The sequence below is a fragment of the Ascaphus truei genome, chromosome 2, assembly GCF_040206685.1.
Source record: "Ascaphus truei isolate aAscTru1 chromosome 2, aAscTru1.hap1, whole genome shotgun sequence".
NCBI lineage: Eukaryota > Metazoa > Chordata > Amphibia > Anura > Ascaphidae > Ascaphus > Ascaphus truei.
In genome coordinates, this window is record NC_134484.1 from 81,043,911 (window position 1) to 81,056,744 (window position 12,834).

The window sequence follows — 12,834 nt, forward strand, 5'->3', positions numbered from 1 at the left end:
TGGGACAAAACTTCATCCCACGTCATCTTTTTTGTATAATAGACAGTTTTTTTAGACTGCACAAGCAAGATTTTATCCATTGTAGCACATTACAATCCAGGGATAAAAAGATGAAACCCAAACATCTCAATATTCACTCATGTTCTTTTCATCTGCTGTTCGAATAGGAAAAAGCAATATACTGCTTACATTTTCTAGGCAGAAGTATACCCCCTCCTCTCTGACTATGGGAAAGGTCTAGTAGAGTTGTCTCCATCTGGTATGACAGCCCAAGTATTAAACCCCATAGGAATATATGTATTTTTTATGAAATGAATTAAATGTCTCATGTATTGCTCTGCGTAAACCATCTCTCCTGTATTGGAGGATACATATACAGTAGGGCCCTGCTTTTCAGCATTCCACTCATACAGCGTTTCCCAATTGTTTCCGTGTTCATTACGTTCGGCGCTTGTTCCGTTTTTCCGCCGGTACCGAGAAGGGGGCCGTCATGTCTGCGCAGAACGGGGACTGCAAGTCTGCGCAGAAGCTGAAAATCGCCAGTTCCGCTTTCCGAAGATTTTCACTTTGCGGCGGCGGCGCCAGGTAACGGAACCCGTTGTACATGCAGGGCCCGCCTGTACCAATGCACGATATACTACATAGGAGGGATGCTAGTATACATTTAGGATTAAACAGCAATCTTCTCCAGATCTGGAAAATGCAGTTCTACATCCTGTAGTGACCGATATCTGATCTTCAGAATGTGGGACTTCATATCAAGTAGTGGGTTATATATCTGTATGTGGGTGTCCCCCTCTCATATCCTCTGTGCGCACTCTGGAAATAATAATGTTTATAGTTCATATCTAAATGGCTGAAATGGGCTTGGATAGCTTTAATTTGGGTATAGATCATGTGATGTTATAAATAGGGAATTTACTTGTGTTATTCCTCTCTTTTACTCCTCTTTTCTGTACATGATACATATGAACACAAACGTATCTAGTAAGTAGCATTTCCTTTATTCTGTGGGAGAAACCTGTATTGAATAGTGTGTGATCTCTTGCTGTTCTACAACACTTTCCCTTTGGATTATGTATCGTTATCTATAGCAGGGGTGCGTAAAAATTACATTGCAGGGTCATGTGAAGTCACGTTGCCATGGTGGTTACCATGGCAACACGTCGCCTAGGATCAGGTAGAAGCTCCAGGGGCCTCGCGCGGTTTCCCCCTCCGGCACTTAATTTAAGTGCCTTGGGGGGGAGCGTGGGACCTCTGGAGCCACCGCGCCCCCCACATCTATGGGTATACTCTCCCCTCTCCTTCCATAATCAGAATCTAATCTCTGGAATGCATTGTGCCTGTATATTTATTCTGTTGTAATAGGTTTCCAGTTATTTGTCCCAAATATATTAAATGTATAATGTTTTCTTTGGGACACTACGTAGGATACAGGCAGTCCTCTTGTATCCAACGGAATCCGTTCTGAAGTAGCATTGGATAGTGAAAGTGTTGTAAAGTGAGTCCCATGTTAATCAGTCGCGGTGAGCGTCGGAAAACGGTCCCGTAGGATTGCATTGTAAAGCGGATATGCCATCCGTCGTAAAGTCAAACGACGGGTAATAAGGACCACCTGTATACCAAATATAGATGTATGCATCATGTAAATAGTGACGTTTGTGTCAGCATCAATGTTGAAGGAAAGCCTGTAGCTAAAGCTACTCGAATTTATAGAAGTTTACATAGATACTGGTTATCTGTAAATAGAAACAAAATCTTAAACATAATACTGTATTACTATTAGGTACCAATATAGACTTCCCTATACAGAAGGTACCAATATAGACTTCCCTATATACTCGCACAGCTTGCAGGTTCTATACAAATATATGCATTTTCTTATTCCTTTAAAAATCTTTTTAATTGCCCTGCGTCCAAAAACTGATTCAACAGATATACAATTGCATATGATAATCTGCACTTATCTGATTAAGGGAGTGACTACCAATCTGACCATCAGTTATAAATCACTATAAAATGATGGCAGCACCGTGGACTAACTATATCCCTGATGAAGTGATCCTAATCACGAAGTGTGTAGGGTTAATCGGCTACATGCTAAACTCTCTTGGAGACGTCCAGGCTCCCTTTTGCTGCCTAACCACATTACAATACAAACAGCCAAGATGGAGCGCACGGCGGGTTACATCACGGAGGAGACTGCACCACTGTAAAGAGTGCGGTGGAGTGTCCGCTGTGAGTGTAAGTTCCGTTCACCGCCGAGTGTACTTCGTGCTTCCCCCTGTATGGGGTAAGCGCAGCTCGCATACTATATATAGCGCAGAATTCAGTGCAGAAACGCTAAAATACGCCAAAGTAGTTTCTCCTACATCAAAAGCCCATCGCTTCCGGGTAGTATAATGACGTGCTCAATCACGCTCTCCCGTCTTTATTTTAGTGATTGAGTTTATTAAAATTGTTTTTATTTCATATTCAATATGCAATACATCAATCAGAGGTTATTGGAATGTATCATTCTTAGTATTACCTCTACACAACCAGTCTAACTATAACACTGATTCGTCTACATAGATGAGTGCACTCTAAGGGGTACTTTGGTAGAGGGACACCGCGTACCTTGCGGCGGACACTCCACCGCTCTCTTTACATTTAATCCATTTACCCTAGTGCACCCCTATTTATGGTAATAGGCAGACCAGGTGGGCGTGGGGGGTGTATATCTACGTTCACAACTGTAAAGAGTGCTCACCACAAACAGAACGGGACCGAAGGACTGAGGTGGGGATGTTAGAATACACTGACCAACAACCGCGTACGGATTGCAGAGTCGTAGTCGTTTAGCTGGGTCAGGGTAGGAGAGGTCAGAATAGTCCAAATACTCGCCGTGGTCTAGGGTTGGAGAAGTCGGATGGTTGTTGTGCATAGCCGGGGTCCAGGATTAGAGAGGTCAGAATGGTTGTGTGCGTAGCTGAGGTCCAGGTGTCAGAGAAGGTTGAGGTCAGGGTTAAAGCTGATGTCAAAAAGGCACAAGATATCAAGCAGAATGCACAGAGGCAGGGCAGGTGCTTGAGGCAAGCACTAGAAACAAACAAGTTTATGCTCAGCCAATTTGCGAAGGGGCTGGCTGAGCATATAAAGCACAGGGAGCCAATGGGAAGGCTGCAGGTAGTGAGTCATCACACAGACTGTGTACTGATAAGGCAGGGGTGGAGTGTATCCCAGCTGAGGAGTAATGAAGGGAGTTGGCATTGACCCCTCAAGTGTTTCTGGTCATGCGACGCTGCTGTGTATAGGAGACAGGAGCATCCTCCGTTGCGCCACAGGAGGCGGTGTGGGGGCGGAGCCTAGGTCAGGTGCCGGCAGGAGTACTGCGGCGCTCGCGCACAGTGCATGCACTATGCGCGAGCGTCGTCACGGGTCGTGTCACGCACGGGAGGCAGAGGCAAGGAGACCGACACCATCGGATATGCAGGACTTTCTTGCAGGTGCCCCACTTCCCCTTAAAAGTCTGAATTTATTTATAAAATATTTTACCAGGAAGTAATACATTGAGAGTTACCTGATGTTTTACTATGAAGATATTGTGAGTTGGATGCCACATGTTTTTGGATTCTTTTTTTACTAAATTGTATTACACTATGGGTGTTTTGTGTTGTCTTCTCTCTCTTTGGAATTATACAGCATAAAGTTGTTTAACCCTCAAGAAGCAAAGCAATAACTTCCTCCAGAAATTAACAGGCAAAAACAAAATTTGATGCAAAAAGTCTGGTTGTAGATTACTTGTGACTACCATCATAACAACAGAGCAACCTATTGTAACACTTCTATTTTTATCAAAACTGAATGGGGAAAGGAAGAAACCCTTAAGGGATTGTCCAACCCCTTGTCCTTTGTTAGAGGATTGCACCTCGTTGCTGTTATCGCTCAATTGAGCAATCTGACTGAAAGCAACAAAAAGGGACACTAGTAACAGAACAGATGTTACTAGCCGACTGCTCTATCCCAGAATCATTGTTATACAAAGTTATTTAACGTGACTTGTAAGACCTGCATAGTAAATATATCTGCAGGATATCAGTTGTGAAGTAGAAAGGCCCATAGTTTTGTTATCAATTAACAAGCACTGTGGGAGAGTGCTTTTATAGCTATAACATGAATTCACATGCTGTGTGAGCTGTCCTAAACAGAGCATGACCGCCTACAAAGTACAAAACAATAGTTACTAAAGAATAAGTTACCAGTACAATGAGCCAGTTATTCAGATTTTAATTTTGCACTAAATGCTGTGACTTTGGATATTTAGATTAGATGTGTTCAATTCTATAATATTTAATACCAGTCATCACATTTACAAAAACCTCGACCAACTTTTGCTTCTATACAATTTAAAACAAAACTGTATAGCAATGCCACAGACCCGGGGGCCCTACAGTGGTCAACAACTATCTTATGCCATCATAAACATATATGAGCACCTTGTAAATGCCCTAAGCAGTCTAAACTATTTTACTGCATTTGCATTGAAGATCAGTTTACCAAAGCACTGTTGTGTTCATCTTGTCATAGTCTTTTATTGTAATTTTTTCAAAGTACATTATGAGCAGCCTTTTATTGTATGCATGTACGTTTTTTTAAATAAATCAGATCTGTACTATGAGAAAATACTAGTAGCATTTTTTTAAACCACTCTGAATGACAGCACTGACATAGAAAAGAATCCCCTTAACGCGGCACGAAAGCACCCAATAAATTACAAATTAATTTTATTAGTTACATCATTAAAACAGATGCAAGGGCTAGAGACCGAAACAAACAAACGAATAAACATTAAATTAAAAGTCGGAGAGGCTTAACAAGGGTAATGGAGTGTTAGAACAACACCGAGTGAAGGTAGACCAAATATACCTATTACTCACAATGTAGTAATTGTGACTCCTTTGACCTACAAAGGATATAATAAACCCAAAACAATGATTTATCTATGCAATAATATCGAGACTGTGCAGTGACTAGACTGAAAGTGAAAATGAAAGCTCCATGTGTAAGATAATGCCAAAGAGTAATATCACACCATGTGGTGAACTGTCTAATACTTATAATACTAGGGTGATGTGAAGTCCCTAGAGACAGTAATATAGGGTTAAATGCTAGATGAAAATCCAATGTGGAAGTTGAAACTAGCAACCCAAATAAGTGGGTGGGTATAGTAGCCCCTTCACCAATGAGCAAAATAGCCTTTATTTGCTCAGTTGGGTAGTACTAAAGGAAAAACACCTTGCAAATTTAGAAGTTTTATATCCAGAACTCAGCTCAGTGGCTGTATACAAGAGTAGACATGTATGACCATAGACAGTGTTCGACAAACCTATACATTTGCACGCCCCAGGCGAGTGGATTTAACATCGTGGCGAGCTCCTATTGGCCCAAGCAGCACACGTGTGGTACTAGGTGGCGAGTAGATTTTTTTTGTTCGGCGAGTAGATTTTTTGGTGATTTGTCGACCACTGACCTTAGATATATAGCATACAAACTGAGGATACAAACATAACTAGTAGGATGCCCTTGCCTCTCCGAATCAGCCGACGTCGCTGGTTAGCCGACGTCACACGTACCCGACGTACGTTTCACCAATAGGCTTCATCGGGACAGAAAGAACGCTCTGACAAATTTATGTTTGTATCCTCACTGCTCATATTCATCCTTCCCCAGTGTGCACCACCCATTCTAAGCTGTTTGGGATTTTTACATTTGTCCACTATACACCTACCTCTTTACCACGTTTGAGCGAAGTTTATCCTCACGCTTTCACAAGCGTACCCGTGTTAAACTCTGAATGACATTTTAATGTCATCATGTAATAAGCCTTTTTTTCTATAGCAACGATTTACAAAGGCCCAGAAACTGAGCCAATACTCCTTTGCAGTTATTTAGTGAATCCCCTAGACAAATATTCACCAATCACAGGAGAATGGATCGATAGGTAATTTAGCTAATTACTTATTGTCTGGATTGTAATGATGCACATATTAAAAGGGAGGGGGGGGGAGAGAAAGGCAGCTTGGACTGTTGCTTTTACTGATTATTAGCCCCACATTGTTTGTGCGGTTCCAGAAAAAAATAATGATACTTGATATAAACGTGTTGCTTCTTAGGGGTGTGTGGTAAATATGCCTCATAAATGTACCAGAGGATAACACCATTAGGCTGTGCTTATAGTGCCGGCTACAGCTACGGATGTTGTCACCTGTCTCTGTAGTCCTTGCAAAAGTTGTAAGGCTGCGCTTAGTGCCGGCACAGTCGCCCAAAAATAAATGTATTTCTGCCGTCGCGTGCGCATATAGCAAGCACGATGCGACGGCAGCGACGCAAAATTTGTAAGCCAGTCACATTTTATTTTTCAGAGGCTGTCGCCACATGTGACAACCTCTGAACCAATCAATGACCTGGTTGACCGCGACGTCGCCGCAAAGCGAATTACAACTTTCGCTAGCAGCGACAGTGATGTCACGCGTCGCGCGCATTATAAGCGCGGCCTAATTTGAGTTTGGGAGACCGTCTCTTGCTACAAGGGGAGTGATGTCAGGCAAGGGGGAAGGCTGAGGGGCGGAGACGAGCACGGGGGAAGCCTGAAACGGTGAGTTGTAATTTCTGTTTGTATGCTGAATTTACTTTACTTGTACTTTAAATTACAGGAGAATTTACCATTTTAAAATTGTTCATACAGTGTCTTTCACTAGCCACTCCAGACAGCCACTCCAGACAGCCACTCCAGACAGCCACTCCAGACAGCCACTCCAGACAGCCACTCCAGACAGCCACTCCAGACAGCCACTCCAGACAGCCACTCCAGACAGCCACTCCAGACAGCCACTCCAGACAGCCACTCCAGACAGCCACTACATTTAAATCAACTGACTAGCGCATCACTCTAAAGTGGTGAGTGTAGTCTGCCTAATAGGACCACCAGTTGGTATTCATATAAAAAGTCATACGCTCTTAAAAGAGCGTTACTAAAGAGAAGTATGGGGGGTATGTCGGTGTTCCGAACATAAGTCCTTCCCCTGTGACGTCATTACGTCACTTGCCGACGTACGTTTCACTAATGTGCTTTGTCAAGGCTGGGCGGGAACACCTGAATAGGCCGATAGTATAAATCGGGTAAAGTCAATCCTGATTGGACAACCGCGTCAAATCACACAGTGTATGATGATCCAATTAGGCATGAAGGACCGCATACATTCAAAGCATGCTAATGCTGGGTAAGTAAACAAACGCCTCATTAGGACAGCCCTTGTCCAGCAATGAGTCAAGTACAGGTGACAAATAAAACTCACAGCATTAAAGAACGTAAAAATGGTGGGATCGGTCCCCAACTTAAGGATAATTACATAAAAATGAGACTACACAGTCTCCTTAGATGAAACAATGGGAAGGTGCAAGGAATATGGGCATAAATGTCGATAGGGGACATAACTGGGTCACTATCTTCACAAAAAACACTGGGAGATGCCAATAGGGGTAGATAGGCTAGATGAACGGATGAAATACACAGCCCCCATTAAGACCGCACAGTGACAATGTGTTGAAGGTGTATATCCATCTAGGATTCTCACTTTAATAATTCCTGATCCCAGTTGCCCTTGCGTAATCCCATAGAGAGTTGATCAATCCCTATGAATGTCAGGACAGTGCCGTCTCCGTCATGGTGCTCCGTGACATGTCTTGCCACTGGTGTATCCATGCTGTTCTTTATCGTCCCCAAATGTTCGAAGACACGAAGTCTAAAAGGGGCATCTAGTTTTCCCAATGTACTTTTTAGTACAGGTGCAAAATTATCCATTAACCCAGCAGTCAGCTCTAACTTTCTTCCTCATTTAGCTAGAAATTATTCTCCAAGATTAGGACCCAGGCAGTGTTGGTTAGGATGAGCATGTCTTGTTTAACCCATTTTACCTCTATGATACATTAAACACAGGAAAGATGCTGAACCAGGGAGAAATCTGATTACCCTAACTAAAGTCAAAAAGCAATACCATACACATACCCTGCAGCCCTCCTCCCTCCCCCCCGCAGTCCCCATACCCTGCAGCCTTCCTCCCCCCGTCCAAGCCCCCATACCCTGCAGCCCTCCACCCAGCCCCCATACCCTGCAGCCCTCCTCTCCCGTCCCAGCCCATGCAGCCCTCCTCCCCCGTCCCAGTCCCCATACCCTGCAGCCCTCCTCTCCCGTCCCAGCCCCTGCAGCCCTCCTCCCCCGTCCCCGTCCCCATATCCTGCAGCCCTCCTCCACCCTCCCAGCCCCCATACCCTGCAGCCCTCCTCCCTCCCAGTCACTCATCCCCCCCGCAGCCCTCCCAGTCACTCACCGCCTTCAGGTCCAGCACGCCATCCTTCGCCTCCTGCAGCAGGGACACGAATTTACTGGTGAGCAGCCCCAGGCTCTTCTCGTGCCGGCTGGACGCGCTCGCGCTCACCGGCTCCGCCATCCCGGATTTGTCCTCGCGGGGCGGGCCCTTGCGCGTGCAGCCCGCCCGCACTCCCGATAATCCCAGGTAACGGTAACCGAGCACACGCTCGCTTCAGCCGCACTGTAACGGCACCCATATACAGAAGCACGCGGGCCACCGCCGACAGACGCGTTTATACGGGAAGTGACGTACCTAGCGCGCCGTTGCCTAGGAGACAGAAGCCGGAGGGGGAAGATGGGCGAAAAGGGCGACACTTTTTTAGGGTGGAAACCTTGATTGCTAGTACGTCACTGAACGTGAAGCTCTGATCAGCCATTTTGGACTCTGGCTTTCATTACCGATTACACAAAAATAAAAATATTAGAACAGAATTGCACTGCCCAATATATGTGTAGTTTTATGTCACGAATAATGTTTATTTCGTATTGTTACTCGAATCTGAAATACGTATAATTCACGCGTACAGGTGATGAAGGCATTGCCCGGATCAAACATGGCGGCCTGGGCGCTCTTCCGGTAATTGATCTCTATGGGTGTGGTCAGTAAGAGGCAGACTGCTGTGTGGTTGGTCTTGTAGCGTCGTCATCGCTGACTGAGCCAATGAGAGCTCTGGAATCACCAACAGCAACAACGAAGCCTGTCAGTAGATAGTGGAGAGGACAACACAAGAGCACGTGCGCGCGAGGTGCACTTCCAGGAGCAGTGTGATGCAGAGGAAACAAGCACAGAAGCACAGAGTGACTAGTGACCGAGAGAGATGCAAACCTCTCTTACACTCACAGAAGAGAAGGGAGATATATAACGCTCAATTATGCTGTCAAATAAACTTCATAATGTGTATCAGAGAAAACAATTCTATTGATTTCAATTTGATATTTTCCTTTGATATATTTGGTACATAATGTTTGTCCCTTCATTGCACCACATTTGCCTTGATGCATATGCTCTGTTTTTTGAGGGCTATGTATCTTGTAGGCTGAATTCTATCTGCTTTCATTGAATAATTGCAGCAGTTTCTGTTAAATAAATCAAAATAGTGGCATAGCAACAGGTAGTGATGAAACGAGATGCTGTGCAGATCTGCTAAGTTTCACTCGTTTGTCATACTGTCCCGGCCAGCTTTAATCAACTGCGGCTGCCTCCGCGGGTTAAAAATAGCTGCGGACGGCGCGCAGCTGTTTTCGGACGGTTTTCCTGCGCCTTGGGCGCTTTCAATAATAAGCGCCATTAGCGCTTATCTATTGAAGCGCCCGCTGCGCGGGAAACTCCGATTCAAATCGGAGAAAAGCCCCGCGGTTGGCCTGCATTAAACCCGGCAAACAAAATATACTGTGCGCAACTACTTTTGTCTCCATTAAACCCGGCAAGCTTTAGAATAAAGCTGTCCGGGACAGTATTTGCAGCATTAGTCTCAGATTTGGCCCATCTGAAGAGCTCAGGCCCTATGGACTTAGTGTGCATGGACTTCCTGTGCATTGAGCCTGATATGTGAGGGATATGCAACGTGTTGGTCATCACAGACCATTACACACAATACGCTCAAGCCTTCCCGACTAAAGACCAGAAGGCCATTATGGTGGCGAAGATCCTCTGGGATAAATATTTTATGCATTATGGCCTACCCAATCGCCTGAATTCTGATCAAGGTCGGGACTTTGAGAGCAGTTTAATGTGGGAGTTGCTAAAAGTTCTGGATATCACCAAGTCCCGGACAACCCCATACCATCCAGAGGGCGACACTGTACCAGAGCGGTTAAACCGGACATTACTGGACATGCTGGGCACGTTAACCGGGCACAGAAGACAGGGTGGAGTCATAATGTGGAGACCTTGGTACATGCATATAACTGCACCTGCCATGAGTCCACAGGCTTCTCCCTCTACTTCCTTATGTTCGGGCGAGAAGCCAGGCTACCAGTGGACGAACGTCTAAGAGTATCCACGGATGGAATACACAATTCCAATCATTTCCAGTACGTAAAGAGACTTCAAGAAAGTCTGCAACAAGCGTATCAACAGGCCGAAACGTCTGCTGAAAAACTTAATGCTGGCAACAAAAGGCGCTATGACGAAAGGGTCAAACACCGGGAAATTCGCCCTGAAGACGTCGTGCTCCTCCACAACTTGGGAATCCCGGGTAAACATAAATTAGCCGATCATTGGCGGAATGGCGCCTACGAAGTTGAGTCACAGATGCCTGGCCTCCTGGTCTACAGCATCAAAGACTCCGAGGGCCGGGTAAAGGTATGGCACAGAAATCATCTGCTCCCCATTCCGCAAGTGGGAGATGATGAGCCTGAGATACCGGCTACTCCCCTGGATGGTGAGCCGAACTCATCGGAGGTTGGTCAAGAGACTGTAACTGACACTACCTCTGAGGACCCTATGGAGGGACCCTCTCAAAGGGGCCTCCAAACTTAAGGGGCATCTCCAGGAGGAGCTACGGGTAAAGGGCACCGTAGACAAGCACCTAATAGGGTGGCTCCAGCGAGCCAGCCTCTGGATCCACAGAGCCTGTGCTTTGTACCTCAACAAGACTGTGCAGAGACATTACTCCCCTCAAGGGAAGAGGCTGAGCCTCAGGACTATGCTAGTTACTCTCCAGAGGGAGTGACCGAAGAACAGCTCCACTGGAGCCAAACAGTTGGTCAGCTTCCAATGTGGATGACCTATGATCAATTTGGGGCACCCCATTATGAGACTCGGCAGTGGGCCCGCAGTAAAGTGAGATCCGTCATAGTGATGTTCAGTGAAATGTATAATCTCAAGTAGAGCCGAAATTACGTATTAAGTTGTGTATATATGATAACTGCAATGTCATTATATAATTATGTGTGCTATGCATTTTTATTGTGTAAATTCGTGTATATTTTAATACCGTGTAATGTTGTTCCCCAAGCGGGGAAGTTGAATTTTAAACCAGGGGGAGGATGTAACCCGATCCCCCCGTCTCCCCTCCGTTACCTCCGCTGTTGCGGAGGATGTTGTGGAAGGTGCAGGGGGCGACGGGCTTGCCGGCGGCCCCCCCTCTGCAGGGCGCTGCCATGGTTGGTTGCGTGCGCACTCTCGGAGGTTCGTGTATGCGCAGAGCGCAGTCGGCTGCCATTATGAGTCGCGCATGCGCAGAACACCATGCGCACACGGCCCCAATGTAATGAAGGCTCTGGGGGGACTACAAGCCCACTTGTGTTTAGGGGCTTCGTACCACCTGACGCCAGGGAACCAATGAGACGGCTGTTTCCCCTGGAAGGGGAAGAAATAGATATTCGCGCGCTGGGAGTGCAAAGGTCAGTCGGGATCAGGACAGAGGGTGCAGGTAGGGTCCAGGGAGCAGTGCTCTTTTGGACTAGGCCAGATACCCCCCCAAGCTCCCAGGTAGATCCCCTGAGCCCCAGTAGATATTGTAAACATTGCATACTGTAGGGAAAGGCCTCAGATAGGGATACTTCCACAGTAGTAAGAGTGGGAGATATGCTGCAGGACATTGTCTGAAGGAGAAGTGCGGCCAGTTGCATGGGAGCATACCAAGACTCCTTGATAGAGACTATAGGGGTACCATCCAGCTGGAGGCCCCTCCAGAGGCATCAGCCTAATGATCCACCCCGGGGAGGAGCAGCGGATTGTGGCGCGGATCCAGGAGTCCTACTATTTGTCCTGGTCTGGACTGAGACCAGGAAGGTATTGTTAAGTGCACCAACGGGCCCCAACAGAGGGAAGCGCGCTATCCCACACACACTCTTTGGGGGAGGGATAGCTGGTGAACACTCAGTAGTTAAGTGCCCAGGCACTCCAGAACTTTGAGATTTACAGTCGGGAATGGGGAGATAGATACCTTGCCTTGCTGTGTTATGTGGATGGTATATATTCTGTGCATAGTAAATACTGAAATAAATAGGGAAGGGGGGGAGTGAGGGAATGAGCTCTTGCTACTGTCCTAGGAACGGTGCCAGGGGTGAATGGAACTAGGTAACATATAGAGTACTTGCATAGGCAAGCGAGAGAACCCCTTTAGAACAAGCACTCGTGGGGTGATAAAGGGTGTAGATAAATAAACCTTTATTAAATAATTAGGGTATCAGTGAGCACAAAACTATTAAAAACAAATTAAACAGCTAACTCCCAGTCCTATAGACTAGGCTGGTTGCCATGTGGATCTAGGGAATACTAGTTAACTGGCATATGCAGAATAGATGTTTAGCTAATGCCTCAGTGAGGTATATAGATGTATAAATATTTATAGTCTTATCAAGGATGTACCGGACAGGACATATAAATATATACCTACACTGAATGAATTGATTCAAAGAGTGTACTCATGGAAAGCATATAGTAAGTGATGGCTGTACAGTGTCACCGCACTCAC

The 12,834-nt window shown here is 45.8% G+C and overlaps 1 protein-coding gene across 2 annotated transcripts in view; it reads right to left on the reverse strand.

The window, feature by feature from the left end:
- The window catches only part of E2F5 (E2F transcription factor 5), a 32,110-nt gene extending 23,448 nt beyond the window's left edge, over positions 1 to 8,662 (reverse strand). Inside the window, exon 1 of one of the 2 annotated variants that reach the window (XM_075582997.1) lies at positions 8,370 to 8,662. In XM_075582997.1, the coding sequence (XP_075439112.1) occupies positions 8,370 to 8,489 (120 nt within the window). In that variant the 5' untranslated portion in view covers positions 8,490 to 8,662. The remainder of the gene's footprint in view (positions 1 to 8,369) is intronic. The other variant, XM_075582996.1, reaches the window with a different exon arrangement.
- Between the last annotated feature and the right edge of the window lie 4,172 nt (positions 8,663 to 12,834).